The 20,146-nt window shown below is 48.1% G+C and overlaps 1 protein-coding gene across 4 annotated transcripts in view; it reads left to right on the top strand.

Annotated features, from left to right (window-relative positions):
• LOC105698252 (RNA-binding protein Musashi homolog Rbp6) overlaps positions 1-20,146 on the top strand; it is a 710,904-nt gene that overhangs the window by 479,088 nt on the left and 211,670 nt on the right. For all 4 annotated transcript variants that reach the window (XM_012422318.2, XM_012422317.2, XM_012422320.2 and 1 more), the window contains one exon: positions 17,413-17,497. In XM_012422318.2, coding sequence (XP_012277741.1) covers positions 17,413-17,497 — 85 coding nt within the window. The remainder of the gene's footprint in view (positions 1-17,412; positions 17,498-20,146) is intronic.

Genomic DNA, 20,146 nt, shown 5'->3' with positions numbered 1-20,146 from the left:
GGATATTAGGTTAATATTATTTCCAGATTTACTAGAAAACTATAATATACATTTTTTACTTCACGACTATTATCGGACACTTCATTTGGTATCAAAAAGGGTTCAGGGAAACGAATAGAATGTTCGCGCATCGACTGACAACATTCACATAGCGAGACGACGTATCAAAATAAAAGAACGGGAAAATCTTGACTAAAACCATAAACTTCATATAAATGGAGAGGATATATTTATCCTATACCATCAGTCTTTAATGATTTTTCCGGCTCGTCACCCATCACTAAAGTGCTGTTTTTGTTTGCACGTATGTCACGAAACCAACCTCACGCGATTTCGACGGGTTTCGACCCTTAAATCGAAAATCCCTGAAACATGTCCCCCCTAAATCGGTCCCGAGGATCTCAGGAAAACTATCGCAGCAAAAAATCCCGATCGCGTGATCGAGTTTCGGCGATCGGTTGATTAAAATGACCAGGGGACGAATAATGAGTCAGAGATCGCGGTCAGTGGCTATGTATGTATGTAGGATGTGTCACGAAACAAAGGTAACGCTTTTTCAGGGGGTTGCGGTTCGTATTTTGAAAAACGCCGATACATGTCACCCCTAAATCGGGGTCGAGGATATCAAAAGTTTCATCGGATCAAAAAAAATCCGATCGCATGATCGAGATTCGGCGATTGGTGGATCGAACTCGGCGGCCACGAAGAGTCGTTGCCGACGCCGGGCGCGTCGGCGGTCGTTAGTATATTAAATATATACGTTCAAGAGTTCAAAAAAGGTTAAACCGAGAGGGATATTCCGTTTCTCAACCCCTCCGAAAGCACGCTGTGCGCGTATTAGGAGTCTTTCGTCGCGAAAAGTTTGAGCGACAGAGAGGGCAACCCCTCCATTTCTATAAGCTCCATGACTGAAACCGTGGTTCGAAAATTCGTTACAGAGGTCCTCCGAGCATATACGATGCAAAGCCAGGTGTACACCTAAACAACTAATGAGGAGAATTAGCTAACGAGTTTAATAACCCAGGGTTACGGAACAAACGGGATTTAATTAGGAAGCTGAAGAGTATACGTTGCAGCTTAAGCGAAGAAAGGGATGCCGAGATTATTTCGGTTAGCCGGGGGCTCGGGAAAGGGACCGCTTCTTGAATATTTCCGTGGGTTTCGGGAAAAGTTCATTTATTAATGAACTCGAAAGGAAGCCTCAAAAGCAGGATAAGTCGGGATTTAGCCAGGGACGATTAGCGGCGCGGAGTCCCGGCTCCGGAGTGGCTCGGCGCGCTCCACCTTGGGTCGGGCCGCGGTATTAAGCAGAACTCGAGCATTATATCCGTCCTGATCGTTTTACGAGGGAGCGAAATACTTGAGCGACCGCCCGGCAAACCGAGCGCCACTTGTTATGGCCCTCGGCGTAGCCGGGCTTAAATATTCCAAACTGCATCACGCGCCAGCCAACCAGGGAAGTGGAAGCCGGGGCGTTATAAGCTTTATTTACCGGGGTGGATCGTTTATGGCGGTCTAAAACGTCGGTTGCACGCCGCTCGCCGCTCACCGCTCGCCACGCACCGAGGCGACCGCAAGCGCAACCCTGGACCCACCCTTGGGACACCCGGAGAGTAACCCTGAGACTGACCCCGGGAGCAACCCCTGGAGAGGGTCTCCTCGCGCCCGAGCGGACGGCGAGCCCTCTGAAACGCTTTTCCCAATTTCGAGGTGGACGTGATCGCGCGTCGACTACTTCTGCCAGGATGGATGGATGGATGGATGAATGGATGCTCTTGGATCCGCTGAGAAAGGAGACCTCGTGTTGGGTTCTTTTTTATCAGAAAATCACGGATATCGCATGTTTCGATGGACTCGCAACTGTCTGAATATTTACCACACTGGAGACCAACCAATTTGACAACTCCTCGTATGAGGTAGGATGTAGAGTAGAGATAGAGTCTAGTAAAACGCTTTTGTAAACTTCGGGTTCGACGTGACTGCGCTTACCGGTGGTACCTCTGCTCGGGGTGGATGGGTGCCCTTAGAAGCTTTTTCCAGAGAGAAGTTTCCGCAGGTTCTTCCGAAATATCGCAAAATTCTGATTCCACGTGCTCGGGGACCCTTGCGCGTGAAAAGAACGTGCAGTCACCTAATGATTTCAACTTCGCGGTGCACCGGCGCCGTCGCAAGAGCACCCCTTATCGCGGCCCCTAGAGCACTTCCGGGAAACCATCTCCTGGCGACAGTCGACAACAAGCTCGCGAAAACGCTTTCGCAAACTCCGTGGCAAACGTGATTGCGCGCCAAGCGGTGCCACCTCCGTTGCGGGCTGATAGATGCTCTTGCGAGCTATTCGGAGGGATGCTCGAGTTGCTCCCAGTGCTGAGGAGATCCAAGACGATGGGTCCAGAGATGCTGCAAAGAAACGGCAATAAAATTACGGTTGCTCTGAACCAAGACACCGGTAACATCCACCACCTACCGAAGCTTTCGCAAGCGTTTGTAGCAACCTCCAGAGCGACCCTCATAAGTTGCCTCTTCAACTAGGATTCCTCTTCTGCAAGAAGAGGACAACAGCAATTCTTCTAATCTAAAAAAATACTCTCCATGTTTTTTGCCTGTAAATCAGGAAATTACTATTTCAAAACCAGATGTTGAAGCAAAGTGAAGAAAATTAAGAAGAGTACATTGTTTTCGCCGAGAACAACAGTGAGAGAGCCCAAGTAGTTCTTCGATGTATCAGCGTCTTCGAGGACGTTCTTCAAAATGTGGAGTCGGTATCAACTCGCGACTGATAAGAGCGACCCAGTGACGTCAGTGGGTATCAGGATCGCACGTCACTCCTCGATGTCGCGGGGCGTCGCGAGGCGTCGCGATGCGACCGTTGAGCCTCGTTCCCGGTACGGGATTTACGCATCGAATTAACAGCTGCGGCTCGTAAAAGCCGAGTCCTCGCAACGAGGCTTTGGGTGAGAATCTCTCCGGGTGGGTCGATAGCGCCGTGCCGAACACTAGGGGAAGGAAAGGGATGCGCCGGCTCGCGACGCAAGAGCGTGCCCCACGAGAATTTCGAGACACCCCCGCCACCCACCAGGAAACTCCAGTCTATCCTCCACGTCGGCATCCGGATGGATAGGAAAATCGGTCTCTCGGAGCTGCTCCTTGGATTACATCATTCGACCCCATATTCCTCGGGAAAATGCAGTCTTCGAGATTGCACCCGGACAAAGCTCCTGCTATTGGCTGAAAGAATAGAAAATATTTATGATTATTATATCGCTTACAGTCAACCTTCGCGTTTGACATTAAAATCTAAACAATACTATTCACTGCAAGAAATGATAAACGAATCCCGATAATGGCATGAAAGTTGACCGTTGTGAATTAAAGAATCTTTTTAAATAAACAAACGGAAGGAATTAATGTTTATATGCAAGTATGAGAATTTTCTGGCATTAGTTTTGGATTCTAAACAATCAGGGCTGTGTTCGTACAGTCGTGATTACTATTTTTATTAATCGACAGGGAATATGTACCTAGAATTTTAATGAATAGAAACGATAATGGGTAAATTCTTGTATGTGCGTCCCTATTCGTTGAAATAAATGAAGCTCGAGGTACAGCGTCTAAGTAGTTTGATTATAAAATTCTAAACAACGCACCGAATACCAATTTAAAAGGTGCATCAAAGATTCCAGCAGGAAGGTCGGAAGCCGAATCATAACATCCCCTACCGAGCATCCCGAAAACATAATTTGCTGATTCCGGGCGTCTGGTTAAAAGGAAGCCGCAGTACGCGATGTCGTTATTCACGTTAGCGTCATCGTCGAGTCGTTTATCCAGAGTCCTGAAAAATGTCTGTCCCACTTTCCCTTCTCCCGAGCGTCATCCGAAAGTCCCGCCGCAATTTCCGCTGCCTCGAAGATCTGCACGACCAAGTCCCGAGCCACTCCTGCGAGGGCTTAATTCGGTTAGCGGCTCGCAAAAATTACGTCCAATTACGAGCGGCGCCCCCAACCTCGCAAAGTTTACCAGTCGCCTCCGGCCACGGATGTTTACCAGTCTGATCTTCCCTCGGGAAGCCTCTGCGAGCCGAATTTAGCGATTTCGAGCACAGCCATCAAGAGCGGCGCGACAGCGACGAGGCGACTCCACTTCCGATGGCCGTGTTCCCCCGAGAAAGAATGTTTAATTCCTAACTCGCGACACTGCATTTTCGCCGTAACGGTTCCGCGGTTTAACGATCGCACTTAACGACTCCGATGGCGACCCTTGAACGTTTCCTCGATCGGCTCTCCCGCGTTTTACGAGCCACGCGAACTCTAATCGCGACGCAAACGCTAACGAGCTTTCGTAATTCCCGGAGGTACGCGTACCTCGGAAGTACCTTCAGCCGGTGTTCCAGAAAGTCCTGGGCTGGGAACGCCGAAATTCGAGACCGAGGGATGAAAAAAGTCCCCAGGGGTTGCGTAGGGTTCCGCCCGTGGATTGGCAGGATCTCCGTGTGCGTGTACAGAGGGGATCGAGCGACCCTAACTGGGGTCATCCTTGATTCCGTGATATCGAGGTTTGGGGTGCTGCTGGTTCGGGAGACTCGCCCGACGACAATAGAAACGATAACTCCCTATCGGCAGGAATCGATGCTAGCCCGAGGCTGGTTTGACGCAATGTCATTTTCATTGAAAATGTATCTACATAGCTTCCAGGGTTAGTTTCCTAGGTAAAACATGAATACAGGGTATACACATATTACTGTCAATCTTAATTAATTATAGCCCATCGATATCTAATTAAACTTCCCGTCGAGTGTAATCAGCTACCTAATGACACATTGAGGTTCGTGCATTAGCACTGTCTCTTGATAAATATTATGATCAATGTTCCATCTGCATCGCCATCGCGTCGACACTTTTCATCGATACCACCCCATCATTTTATACATCTCTTATTAGTCTTCTGGTGTTATTAGCCACCGAAATTGTACGCGGATATGATTGAAATATCAAGACAATTGATCCATGAAGAGGTTTCAATGGGAATAATTCTTGGAGGGGAACAGCTAGTTGTCCCTTCGATTTCTTCTCCATGACACCCCTTCGCCGCCGAGAGAACTCCAGGTTTCCGTCGATTCCGGTTGGCCAGGACCCGTTGGTCGTCGGAGGATAGAGGCTAACATAAAATTATATTAAACAATAAAATGCAAATACAAGAGTTTATGCCCTGTGGGTGAACGCGCTGGAAGTCTGGCCTCTCGGCTCGAAGCCCTCCCTGGTTTACTGCGTCGCCAGGGCGGTCGGGGGTGGCGAAGGTTCCCGCGGGTGGTGCACAATTGCGCCCGCAGTGGGTTACTGCGGGGGCGAGATCGTAATTAAAAACCAACTCTGAGTACCCGATAAGGGTGGAAACGGGCGCCCGGGCTTTCGCTAAGCCGATCTCGATTAAGGCTGACGCGAGAAACTGGCCCGCCACCCGCCGGCCTCCCCGCGTTTCTCGAATTTTCCGGCTACGTTATCGAATTCCCGTCGAACCTCTTCGTTAACTCCATTGCTCGGCCAAGCTTGGCCCTCGAAAATCCACCCCTATCGAAAACGCGGTTCCGCTGGTTCCCGCGATGGAGAAAGAGTTATACGTCGGCCGTGGCCGCTCATTGTGGCCTGGAAAAAGAGTGGCTCGTATGAGAGACCGTCTGCATTTCGGTTTCGAATCTAAGAGGGTCCTACCTCGCTACAAAGAGATTAAAGAGTGTCCGTGGCAACTTTTTGTCATCAGAACTACGAATAAATGTTTCTGATCGAACGCCAATCAATCGGGTGTCAATGTCTTAGTCAAATGATTTGAAGGATTAAGTTATGATTCACCAGTTACGTTTAATGTTATATTTATATCAGTGGTTTGTTATATGCGTTTCAGGACTTCTCTGCACACTTTGTCTCTGCACTTTTATGAGAAGTGATCTTAGTGTTCTAGATTAAGAACTACTGATCCATTCCTATCTATGGTATGATGGGATTTTGCATTATTTGTATATTTTTCTTCTTCTCCTTTCCCTCTTGTAAAGTTGTTTACGACAGATTCGGAAGTACATTTGCATATGGAAGACCTCGCGTGGGTAGGTATAACTTGACGATCCACCACTTTGAAGGATTCGAGAACGGGTCGAGCACCCTAGAGACCAAACACGCACCGAAGTGCACTTCAAATTTGATCCGTGGTCAAGAGTGGAAACACGAAATTATTCAGCTTGTCGAGCCCTTTCAGAGGATCCTGAAAACGGAGAGGTTCGTTCGACCCCGGGGAACCATTGTCGGAAGTTGGAACCCTTTTCGCGAGGTAACACGCCATCGGGCTCCGTCGGCTTAGCACTCTTCCGCCGACAGTTTCGCCGACTCGGAACGCTCGCCAAAGTTCCGACAAAGGTGGTCAGATAAAGTGGGCAGATTTGTGGCACTCAAGACGGTAGACGGCTGCAGAATGCAACGACCGCTCAAGTATGCGCTAATGCACCTCGTAGCTTTCGAGCTTGCAGGTTCACCGGGCTGACGGGGACACGTAGAATGCACCCTTATCCGAATCTATGCGAGCATTTAGGAGCGCCTTGCCGGTCGGAATTTGAAAATTGCATTCCGTGCTAGACACCGAATATTCTTCTTAGAAGTCCCCTCGACCGATGACAGGGCCCATCGTTCTTTTCCCTTAAACCAAGGGCGAACAATAGACCCCTTCTGGATTCATCGACTTTCTGATAATGGCCCAGCAAGAAAGGACCTCTTTATACCCCGGAATCCCTTCAATCCTGAGATAGCGGACAAATTAATGTTATGCAGCAGGAACATTCTCTACGGCATTCCTGCGCCACATGAGCGGTACCAGAAGGAGACAATTTCTGCAGTTGGGCACCGATGAACACCACTGCGACCGAAACTTCTCCCCCTGCAACGGTATGGAACTCGAAAAGCGAGGAAACATCGACACATTAGATGCACCAGTCGTTTCTCGAGATCGAGTCCCTGCGTTTCCCTCGGCATCTCTGAGAATATCACCCTGGTCCAACGACTTTCGATTACCTTAACGGTAACGGAATTTCTAAAACGCGTCGGGGATGGAAATCCCTCACACATAGCGGCTCATGGCGTCAAGGATGCGACTACTTTCCGTGTGAATAGAGGCCCGGCCATCAGGGTCTGAGGCGAGACCCTCTCGTAAAAACGTTGCCTCCTGCACGAGTATACGCCCAGGCACCAACGCGACTAGGTAGGTAGGTGGGTACCAACCTAGGCAGGTACGTGGAAGGGATTTGTCGCCTACGGCCTTCGGCTGAGGTAAAGGGCTGCCGAGGTCGCTATGGCAACAGACAGCCGGAAGCTGGAACACACCCTGCCATCCCCGATGCACCCTCGTATCTCGCTCTCTCGCGTCAAGTGATTCTCTTGCGCCATCGTGGCAGCCCTGCTCACCCTCCCCGGCTCGTTCACTTGCCGTGACTTCACCCTTGGAAAGCCGCGTCACTTTGGATCCACAGGTTTGCCGCAGCCGGCCCCATTACGGATTCTTTTTGCGAATCTCTGCCGAGGCCAGCCTTACCTACGCCACGGCTGCCAATGCAGCCGGTGGTATTGACCCTGGTTCAATGGCTAACAGCTATGGCTGAAGTCTTCGGCTTCGGAAAGGGACCCTAACGAGGGATGTGCTCTTCGAAAGAAAGGGTCGAGGGCACCATCTTTCTAGGGGTAGGGACGCACGTGACGCGCCTGACGTGATAAGTTTAAATGGACCGTTTCGATGGGTCTTAGAAACCTGTAGGAATGTTCGAACGCGATTGCGTCGTAGGAAAGAATTCATGCAAATGAGAAAAAAAATGATTTCCAGCTTCTAGAACGGTTATATTGACGGGTACATGATGTACATTTGAGTGCGTTAATTCATCTCGACCTTGAGAACATGAACTGCATTCGTTACTTCCGGGCGCATATACCGTTGTGCTTCGTTCAGGCGAGTCATTTTTTGAGAGCGCGTTGAGGTGCGAGGGAGCAGAGTGGCCACGTGGGGCGGTGGGTGGTGGGTGGCGGGTGGTCGCCGGTGTCTGGGGGCGACTCGACGAGGGTGCTACCGAGAGGGAGGACAGGATCGGTCCACTCGAGCGCACCCTTGGGACGTCCCATAGCGATCCCTCGTCTCGACGTCTGGCGTCTGCCGTCTGGCGCGCGACGGCTGTCGCAAAAATCCAATTGCAACCCAACTTACGACACTGCTGCACTCGCGAGAGGATTCGTAGGAATTTGTAGAAACAATTAAGTCGTGGGAAAGAATGCATGCAAATAAGAGAGAGAAACCCGGTACTGTGCTGGTCCTAATATTAAATATAAGAAATGAAGAACGGGTGTTACACAATATACCGGAATAACACCTGAGAGTGATGGCACATGATTTTTAGTGATGAGCAAATGCAAGACCGAGACCAAAACTGCAGGATCAAATTTTCTCGTCATTCATGATTTTATTTATTGAGCTGTAGAATAGAGGGTGACGGACAAGTTCTTGTACAAGGTCTTGGAACATTTAAAAACTTGTGTGGGTCGAAGGCGAACATTTTGGAAGTATGCTGAATATTGCACCGAATTTTCGGGGCTGCATTTTGGTGTTTTACGTTAATAATTGTTCCGTTTGAATAAAATTTACGATTCATTTTCAATCTTGGTCGGGGATTTCATCCCCTCCCTGTATGTAAGAGTATCTTGAAACCTTGTGTTTATATCAACATTCATACGTACAATATATCTGCAGTAAAGAGGTACGTGCATTAATGGCTTCTGTATCAACAGGTGTCTATCTTCTTTATGGTTTTTCATGATTTTCCAAAATTTCGGGCACGTTAACTGTGTTTGCATACTTTCGGTTTTACTGGATACTGTAAAATAAAGGAGATAAAATTTGATACGTGCCATCGAAAAATCCTGCAGTTATTTCCACGCATGAATAAGCATTACCCTCCTCGACAACTACCATCACTCCTCACTGGTACATTCTCATTTGTGGAAATGAATTTTAATTGTTCACCCCTCCATTCGACCGCAGCGTTATTGATTGACCTTTACAAAGTTGAGCGTAAATCAATCAACTTGTATGAATCAATGCATCCCGTAATGAGATGCATACCGGGTACAGAACCCCTTAACATGTTTTTATGAAAAAATGTAAAAAGGAATTATGAAAAAGTTGAACAGCAGTGAATGATGTAAAAATGCATTATTCAAAAGTGAAAAATGGGAGTCTTTATACTTAATAATAACGAATTTTTCTACGAAGACCCAAAATACGTGCAATTTCTGGTTAATTCGAGAATACGCCGATGAGAGACATAATTGCAACAGAGCCACATTTTTATTTCAAACATTTTCGTTCAACTAATTTATTTATTATCTTAATTTTATAATTAAATATGGAAATCTCATTTAATGCGAAATAATGGTTCAAGAGGTAATTCATGTAAGAGTTTATAAAATGTGATATAAAGAGACACGAATTTGCTGGAAAGAGAAATAATGATATCCGTAATAGTCTCATTAGAACGTCTACTTCAAAAGACGGGGTTTAACAATTTAAAACCTGCCGAGAGAGAGGAGAAAATTTAAATTTAATTGCCACTGTGATTATATATAACGACAAATTTCCCAGCTCCGTTCTAAGTAAATCACGCGTGGATGTTTTAGTCCGCTGGAATTTATTTGTTTGCCCAGGAAACGGATTTCCATGCCGCAGAACTGGCAAGTGAAATTCCTGGGAAAATAGGGAGGGCTCGACATCGTTCTAAACTTCTCTATCGAAGATTGAATCTTCAGAAGTACACGACGGGGCTGGATCCCAAAGGGAGAATATAGCATGATTCAGAAAGGGTTGGAAAGTCATCCCGGAAATCGGATGCGGAAATGTCCGTTGTCGAGGGGACTTCTTGAGTTCAGACGGTGAACAATTATTCGCCCCGTCCCTCCGCTTCCGGGTAATAGGGTTACGTCACGGCCCGAATGGTGGATGAATATTCATATCCGGCGCCATTCTCCGTACGGACCGGGCTGGGAGATAAAAAAGTTGTCGCAAATTAAAAACCTAATGAAATCGGAATATTACGCTCGCTTATCGGTTGGCGCCTCGACCGAGTCCCAGCCAGAAGAGGCGCTCTCGTTTTGCGACGACCCGAGTGCAGTCTACTCATCCGATTGGCCTAGATACCCCAGCAAAGGTGCTTTCCACTTAACGCGACCACATATGACCGCCAACCCACGAAGAATGAACTTTTAGCGAAAATGCGAAAAGTGCGTTCGACCCCGGATAACCAAGAGTCCCCTGTACAAAGTTCGATTTCGACAAGTGCACTCAAGGCCGTACTTCTGACATCAAGCTACCCCCCATTCGAAGGTACTAATCAGGTATCAGCACCACCCCAACGAATAAAACATAGTCTTTGTTTAGGTTAAAATCTGTTAGTAACGACAAAGTAACCCCAAACCTTGTGCATGGGGTCCGAAGGCTGTTTGGCGAGGCGTACTCACCAGCGCACCGATCTCGGAGACACTTATTGGAAAACAGAACCGTATCCGAGCAACGTCTATATCACAGCGATCTGCCGGAAAGATTATTAACATCCATCCGTACTTCCGGGCACGCCCATGGATCCCGTCTTTCCGCGAAGCTCGCGTCGAATTCCCAGCCTTCTCCTTCCCGTGGATAAGCTCGAGATCTCCTCCTCACGGGCGGGCAGTGACTTAGCGAGATTGCGATTTGCATAATGCAATTCAACAGGATCCCGTTTCAGGAGAAGTTAAGAAGAACAAGGCAATTACAATGAAACTCTATGGAGCATGGCTTTCCAGCGCTTGCGGCCTGTCGGATACCGGGCTTTATAAATATTCAGCCAGTCGTTAGGAGAAGCAAAGTATAAAAGTCGCGATGCCGCCGGGACGAGGACGATAACGCGGTCGCGCTTCTCTTCGCCCACTTCGCCCCCTTCGTTCCGTCCACTTCGTCCACCCCTGCTATTCGATTCGCAATACCACCCTGGCGGTCACAGGGCACTTGTGCCCACGTGTCTTCCAGGATTGATTCGTTGCAGGCCAACACGAAGCGTCGCGACGCTGCTGGGACAATTCGGATGTGAGCCTGTTTGTTGACGTCATTTATATTTCCTAACCGTTTCTTTACCGATATGCTAATTTAATACTAGCGTCACGACAGGGAGAGTAGAGTGATTTCTGAAAGGAGAAATCCGTCGGAACGCGTGCATTCATAGGATAATCTGTCATTAACTGCTGATTTGCAACTTTTCTATATACGTTTTCTATGTATTATTAATCGCTCGCTTATTAAAATATGATAGGATTGCTGTTTATTGTTTCTTTGATTTATAGTACAATTACCTGCCCGATCAGCACACGAGTACATTTTCAGCGGGGACATGTTTTGGGTTAGGGTAATATTCTGAGAGGTACTTGTTGCAACGAAGAAGTGTGCCTAATTAGTCTTTCTTCTTTTATTAAAGGCACTGCGTTTGCGGTATAAGCCATTCGCGTCCCTCGGGTTGCTTTTCCGAAAACATTGTGTAGTTACACGTATATATTCGTAGTTTTTTATTTATATACCAGGTCCAAACTGACGTGGTCATGCCTGGACGGCCGAGTGCATCCGAGAGCGTCTCGGTGCATTCGGGCGCATCCGGTCGGAAATTCAGCCGCCCAAACTGTTCTTGCCCTTTAACAAATTTCCGATAAATGTTCGTTTATTTTGTTCGTCTCTTTATCTAACAGCCTGGTAGAGCGTGTACGACCACGTCCAGGGTGGCAGGGTGCATCCTGAGGACATGCGGTGCAACGACGCCTGAACGGACACGCGCATACTTCACCGCTGTCCCTGGGAAAAATACTTACATTTTGTCTAGTCGCCCGGCACCAGATTGTAAAGTAAAACGGAAATCGGCGCCGAGCTCGGCATCTTTCGAGGCGGTTATCTCCTCGCGGGCGAATCGGATTGAAATCCAAGAAGGGAGACAACGAGCGAGGAGGGTATCGCACTCGGGCGGGTGGCCGACACCCGGGCGGAAAGCGCGAGCGTCTGCGAGCGAAAGGAGCTCACCGGCGATTGTCTTTGGCGCGTCGAGAGAAAAGCGGATTAAGGGGGTTGGTTAAAGAGCAGTTACCTCGAAGTTGGGGAAGGCGGCACGTAGCGGGGCTTCTCGGGCGGGGGTGGGCTTCGGGTCTCACGGTACGTCCATAACTAGCGGCGCCCCTCCGCTGTATACGGCTGCTGCAATAGCAGAAACTGTCGAGTTAAGTAACTGCCGGTACTTACGGTAAGTTCGCGCGCAATGAGACCGCCTACATAAATACACCTAATACACCCTCCGTGTAGCTTACACCGGTAGGTAGCTACCGCCACTATCGCCGCCGCCCGCCCACCCACGTCGCGGTAAATTCTCCCGCAGCTCGCGAGGGTGGTAGCCGCTCCGACACACCCCTTCCGCCTCGGCTCTCCGGATAATTGTTACTTCTAACCCACGGACTGGTCCGGACCCGGCGCGCCGGCAGTATCCCATCAGGCCAATGAAATCCCAATCGCGTCCGAAGGGGATCAACCGACCCCCTCTTGGGTCGGGACATCCCAATCTCGTCCCTGACATCTCACTCCGACTCTCCAAGATTAAGCGGACCTGGAGGGTCGCGACGGTGTTGTCGATTTGCCGGGTGGCTTCGTTGTTTACCTGCCTCATCGCAGGATCAAGCGACCGAACTTACACGTAACCGGTGCTCGAGTGCTCCTGCTGCGAAGTTTCCACCAATCCGTCCTGCGTCGACGGGGTTCCACAGGATCGCTAAGGTGCGAACCAGAGAAGGGAACCGTCTTGACGGAGGTGCGCCGTAAGGCCAATGAAATCTCGATCACTGAAAGGGGATAAACCACCCCCGGCCCTCGAGGGAATTTTCGCCAACAGAGGGGGCGGCCATCCCCTGTCGCCGCGAGACGTCAAGTACGATCGAGGACTATCTTCGTCTGGGGGTGGAGTCCTCCAATCTCACCCCCAATTTCATCCCCGACATCCACCTTGAGCTCCCGAAGATTAGGCGGGCGCAGCAGGTCGGCGCGGTATTGTCAATTTACCGGCTCGCTTGATTGTTTACCTATTTCCTCGGCAAATCTACCGACTAACGGGGGACGTAATCCTTACGTCCGGAATCGATTTGATTCCCCTTAAAATGTGCCATTAAGCGGAGAAATTTCAAGCGCATGTATTCTTTTATTCGTATTTATTTCGAGATTTAAGGGCGGAACGACATCCCTCGTATATTTCAAACCAAAATTTGGACGAATCTTGAAGTTATTGCTGCAGTTTCCCTTTGACAAGTTTCACCAATCTTGTAACTGGGGTGTAGGTATACTTTGATAATAATGGAATACGGAAACTATAAAATGAACTGCGAGTTATACATGGGTTACATTATTCCATTCCTTTCAGTGTTAAATATGGGTAGCAGTAAATACAGAAAACTGTAACACCGATACAATGAAATTTGTCGCTAACGTCTGGTTTTTTAGACACACACTTATTGACCACCGTCATTATTCATCGTCCTCACCGTCGCCGAGATATCACCAGATCTATGCGCTTCTCGACACCTTCCACCTTCTCATCCGGCCAATCGATAGGACTATCCTCTTCCCAATAGCATTCGGTCCGGCGAGACTCGACCAACCCTATTCGATCGAATCCAATTGATCCTCTGAGGCCACGGAAGGCATTAGGGCTCCGCCACTTAACCACTCTCTAGCGCTCCACTTTTTGCGAGGGTGGAAGACTCCGGAAATCTTTCGACCAAGCGTCACCGAAAACCTCGAAGAAATCCCGAACGAATCGTCCCATTTGGACAGGGTTTGGTCCTGTCGGATCGTCGTCGCTCGGGTCCGCCCTTGTCCGGTAGCTCAGCAGTCCGAGTCTGACAGTGATATCCTGGGTACACACGTGTACCCTGGATAACCACGGTACACCGAGTAAAGTGGCAAATTTGGTAGATGTGGTCGGTTTACTTTAGTCCAGATAGACAGCGTGTACCTAGGATGCGCCTGAAGCATGAAAAATGGAGTGGAAGTATGCTTCAGCAGCAAAACCCACTGACAGGGAATATTTTTAATAACTTTATTAATAACTACAAGATGAGCATTTCGTGCGTATATACGTATTTGGCGGGAGACTCTACCGAGTTTCTTGATGACGCCCAGAAGACAAAGAATCAAAGAGTACTTTACGCATTATCTTTCCTAACTTGTCGATTCCACGTTTGGTTAACTTGTTGGTCTACTGACAAATCGAAGTGTATTACCATCTTACATAAAATCCGAGAAGCCTCGGGAGAGGTTCAATGGTTGCAGTATTCCTTTTATCGGTCATCGTCAATGCTGGAGAAATCGAAAACGAATCATCCTATTCGGGCCCATCGCAACGTCCAGGACTAGGTCCGTCCTTGTTCCATAGTTCAGCATCCGCCATCTGACGCTGATACTCCACGTGCATACATGTACCTTGGATAACCAGGGTGTCCTGGATGGAGCAGGCGGCGGGCGGGCGAGGTCGATGCGGTCGCTTCGCGTTAATTTCGCCAGAGCGAGTCGGTTTCGTGTGTGCTGGAGAGGCCAAAGGCCTATTGCAGGCTTAGTGTCGACCCGCCACGAATTACTCGCGCGATCTCATTACTGCCTGGTTACAAATTACTCGGGCTATCTGGTATGCGAATTCCTTGCCTAATATCCAGATACGTGTGCACTGCAATCGGACCAACAAGATGTCGTGTCAGGTATCGTAAGTGTGCTCACTGTACATAGAGTGGTCACAAGAATCGCGTTGATGCATACGTTCGGATTGACCGATGGATTCAACTTTTCAACCGCAGGTGTTATTCCTACGTACGTCATCAATTTGTGGAACTAGTTGTTTATTAGCAAACATTGCATGTATTACTTTGTCATTGCTCAATTATGTCGAGGACTTTGCAGTTGTTGTATGACTTATAAATGTTAAGTATTAACACTAGACGCTCGGTTCGGTGAAAATTTTTATATTTTGACGCTCCAAAGTCCACTTCCATTTCATCTTAATTAATACGATAGAGAATCGAAAATAGGTTCTTATCGAGATACTGACCGGCAACTACCGGGACGCTCTTATTGGACCCATCTGTAGGCGCTGGTACTTTGAAGGCCTTCAAACGTTAGTTACGTCCTAACTAATTCGATGTAGATGCTATTACACGTCCCACGGTTCCTCAGGAGTGAGCGAAAGTTTCAAAAGGGGCACTGGTACAAGAGGCAAGTCGGGGCCGAGCCAGCAAAACGGGCCAAGGAGAAGTCGAAGAACTCCTGGAAAGGGTTGCACTCCCCGCGTCCAACGCCACCCGGGAACCCCATCTACCCTCGAATTTCTGCCCCTACGTGCGCCGTACGTGCTTCCTCCACGACTGGAACCTTTCTAGTTATTCTCTCCTACCTCCGACCCTTCCAGTAGTTACTAGTGCGATGGTACTACCTTGAGCATCGGCGTCAACAATGGCGCCGACGACTCCTCGTCTAAGGACTCGCCCGGTCTGCGCGAATGCCGCGCTCGACGGTAACTTATGGCTCCCATGGTCCCCGTACATGTCCGCACGTACAAGTACGTGTACGTACTCGACGACGTGTCGAAGGCACTCCCAACCCCCGGAACTAGTTCGACCCCGACAAGCTTGATTGCCGATATCGATCGAGGGATCGCGAGCGCACCACCAGGGAGCTGGCCGTTCGCCGGAAGTTCATCGGGCTCTTCGGCGTCGCGACGCCCGCCCAACGGAAACCCATCAAAGATTCAATCCGCACACGCCTCCAGCTTTTTCTTCGGTCACCCAATGGCCGGCAAATCACTCCGAACAAGACGCATTTCTAGACAAGCGTACCTCGTCCGAAATTGATGCACCTTGCAGTGCACCCATGGCCCAGTGATATATATATATATCAAAAAAATATATATATCGAAAAAATCGTATCGTTGATTATTCAAAAATGTATTATATTTAGTATAAATTTATTCGGTATATCTCAGCTGGACATGAGATGTATTTATATTATTTTCGTAATGATCTTTGTACGTAGGAGAAGATCCGAAAATTATCGGAAGCTGAATAACTAACAAAATATAATTCTCGTTAGGTGCTTTTAATACAATTTCAAGCTGTTTCTATGTCACCGTAATTTGGTATAATTTGATTCAGTGAAAGTAGTGGTACGTTATAGGTAAACGGAATAAAAGTATTCGCAGCATTGAACGCTGTATGTTTAATTGTAGTTGGATTATTAATCCTTTGTATATTGGCCCTAAAACGCCCGGTGGATGGATCGAGGCAGTTAACAGGAGTTTCGGTATTATCGATTTTTTATGTAACGAGGATTATATGCACTGTAAAGGGTGGAGCTTTAAAATTCACCTGTATCGACTTATGAACCCACAAGTGGTGGTGTTAATATTCACTCGACCCTATTCGGAGTACGTACAAGACACTAACTGTTTTAATATCGACGGTTTTTACATTCTGTTACCTCGCAAAGTCATGAAATATTTACTGCCCGGGCGGAAACGTCACACCGTCGAAGGAAAACCCACACGAGAGAAAATTCACAAATCACTCGGAACAACTCGCTACATACACCTTTCTCTTCTTACATTATTTATTCTTTAATTACCCCCGTTAAAAGCAAATCAATTTCGAAGCACAAAACACGTTTCCTCGCAACCAAGAAACGTTTCAAGACCGAAATAGTGAAACATCGACGACAAATATTAAATAGGAGCTTTACAACGTTATATACCCCCGATATTTATTTATAGAAATAGAAAATAAGCGCAATGACGGTAAATAGCATGGCCACTGTCGGCAATACGAAGCCGGGGAGATTCGGGGCGAAGTTTTGGGAAATCCATTCGGTCCGCAGTTCGGACGGAAAATCTCGCGGCCCCCTGCGGACAGAGAGAGGGGTAAATATCGCCGCGTTTGGTTTCTGAAGCATGTGTGGCTCATAAATAACATGTAAATATTTTCAATAACTGCCGAGGCAGCCTCGGCATGAAAAATGCAAACCGCTTCGCGTCCGGCCTCACCGACGCCCCCTGGCGTGGCCCGAGCTCTGCCCTCAACTGTCTTTTAATATATCTGTATACACGGTGTCCCGCGTCAAATTTATGACGCCCCCTGGCCGATATTTGTTTCACTTAAGCGACACTGCTTCGCCGCGCACCCGAACTTTCCTCGTAACAAGCGAAACGCTAGGAAATAAGAGAGGTCGGATATAAGGGATGGCGGATTCGCGGACCGAAGAGGGTCGCCTCTTCCCTTCGGAGATCTCATCGACTTTTCCGCTTTCTTTCAGGGGCTTCGGGTTCATCACATTTGCGGACCCCGCGAGCGTGGACAAAGTTCTGACGCAAGGCACTCACGAATTAGACGGCAAAAAAGTAAGTACTGCACAATTAGTATTGGTACTCTGGCTTCGCGGTTACGTTTATAGGAAGAGGTCCTTTGAGAAGGGGTTAATTGGAGAAAACGGAATTGCGAGTTATTCAGTTAATCCTCTGGCTACGACGAATCAGGCTGAGAAACTGTACTAACTGTCCGGACAGCGAAGGGTGTGAAGGGTGGATGGACGATATTCATCTCTCGCTTTGAATGCATGGCACAGAAGAAGGCCACTGTAGTGATGGTCTGTAAAAAAGTCACTCGTAGCGATTCCTTATAGTGGTACTTTGCTAAATAATCGGCGCACTGCCGTCAAACGCTTTGGAAGGGGAATTTCTAACAATAAGTTGGAATATCTTATTAATAATATTAATTATTCTTTCATGAAATGCCCACACGCATTCGGTACAGGTTGTTTTCGTTTTCTTATGTCACTTTAAAAATCAATAAATAACTGAGAGAACAACGCGCTAACATTAACGAACGCGATTATGCGAATCGTCGGAATGGCAGTACGCAAACATGAATGTAAGTAGAAATTAGTTGTACGGAAGAGAATTAGGATGAGGTGCCAATAATAATGAGCAGGGATTTTCAGTCGATTTCGCTAAGTCGCCGATAGATTCCTTAGACAATTTATTTATTGAAATTAAGTAACGCTAGGGGAAACAATTACGCAAATTACTTTAACACTTGAACACAAGCTTCGTTAATAAAAAAGACGTCGTTCACCGAGATTCATCAGCGAGGCGTTTCGCAATGAAACATCCCTCGATCGATCGAAAGCCACTATAGCAACGCGCTGTAACTAAATAACTAAATTTTTAACTAACGAAGGACACTAACACTAAAGAGCAGTCATCGTCAATCCGAAGACTGGAACCTCCCGATACATAAGCATCGTGGATGGTGACTTAGAGATTTATGATGGGATTTACCCCCGTAAGAGCATTACTTCCGCGTTTGTTTCCAACAAACTCGATCAGCGTCTAACTACGAGTGCAGAAGTTTCGTGCAGAAATCCGATAACCCGCAAATCCGAGTTATAGACCCGGAAAGTCCTGGTTCATCTCGCCCGTTACTGGGGACTCTCGCCGCGGGATAATTAATGGGAACTTTTTAAAGTGCGTTATTCGCCCAAGGTCTCGACGCATCCAATCGGGGTGTAATTTCGGGGCCAGAGATATCGCGGCACCTCGATCCCTTGATCAGGAGAGCGTCGGTGTTGCGACGTCGCCTACAGATAGGAGGCGTCAAGTAGCGATGGGTTTGAAGTGCCGGCGGCCCACTCTGGAGCGTCGCTGCTTTAATTAGCAAACCGCAGCGTCTTTGCGCTAACGAATGCTTAAGATCGGCTCGATGAAACTAGACGTCGGGACAGTGGGACGCCGGTGTCGCCAAGCACTCGCGAGGCCCTCTTGTCGCGCTAAATCTCGAGCGCTCCGAGCGAAGAGCCGCGAAAAGTGTCATCCGCTCTTTGGAGCCGTTCGGAAGCGAAAGAGGGACGTCCTTTCAACCTACCGTGCAATAATCTGCTTTGTAACAGGACATCGATGGAAGAAGGAGAAAGGGGGGGTTGATCTCCTCGAGATGACGGAATGTCCCCTTGTGGGAGTTGGGGCGTTTGATTCGAAATACCGGACGTCTTCTTCGCCGAGTCTCAAGAAATCAGAAAATAGTCTCCGATTCAATTTTATCGCCTCGAGGGGTGACATTTTATATGAATAGTGGTTACTACTTCAGGAATGATATCCCTACCCGGAATTATATTGTTTTAGCTGTTCGCCAAATTCTCCTTCACTTCGAATAACCTAAAACGCTTTCTCTAGTCTTTTATCATATTTCCGTTATATTATCTCAATGTCAATTTAAGATCTACAATTAGAGGTTTTAGAACCTCTGATTTTTACTTTCTTACTTAGGTACGGCGAAAATTTTATTTGGGACAGAGAATCACCCCCGGGTCCGCGGGAAATTTAAATTCGAAGCGGGGAAAGATGAACCGCGCAAGCGCGCGCAGCGGGCTGATCAAGAATAGGCACCGCAGTCGCAACTTCGGCAACTCGCATTAATTACGGTCGATTTGGTCGTTTCTTTACTTAGGTACGGCGAAAATTTCGTTTGAGACAGAGAATAACCCCCGGAGCCGCGCGAAATTTAAATTCTAAGCGAAGAAAGATGAACCGCGCAAGCGCGCGCAGCGGGCTGATCAAGAATGGGGACCGCGGTCGCAACTCCGGCAACTCGCATTAATTACGGTCGATTTGGTCGTTTCTTTACTTAGGTACGGCGAAAATTCCGTTTGAGATAGAGAATCACCCCCGGAGCCGCGCGAAATTTAAATTCGAAGCGAAGAAAGATGAACCGCGCAAGCGCGCGCAGCGGGCTGATCAAGAATGGGGACCGCGGTCGCAACTCCGGCAACTCGGGATCTAACGCGGGCAGGTGCATTAATTACGGTCGATTTGGTCGTTTCCTCCGGCACGCGGTCCATACGCACCTCGTGAACCGATTTCGCGCGAGACCGTGCAAAAAATAAGCAGCCCCGTTCATTCGCGGAATAAATTATTTGAAAAGAGCGAGCCAGGGGTGGCTGCGAAGGGGTAGTGGGCGGTAAAAGAAGAGGGAGGCAGAAGCCACTGAGCCCC

The sequence above is a fragment of the Orussus abietinus genome, unplaced genomic scaffold (genome assembly GCF_000612105.2).
Source record: "Orussus abietinus isolate OABI.00-Male unplaced genomic scaffold, Oabi_2.0 scaffold14, whole genome shotgun sequence".
Lineage (NCBI taxonomy): Eukaryota > Metazoa > Arthropoda > Insecta > Hymenoptera > Orussidae > Orussus > Orussus abietinus.
The sequence above is the reverse complement of the archived record's forward strand: the minus strand, read 5'-3'. Positions and strand labels throughout refer to the sequence as shown.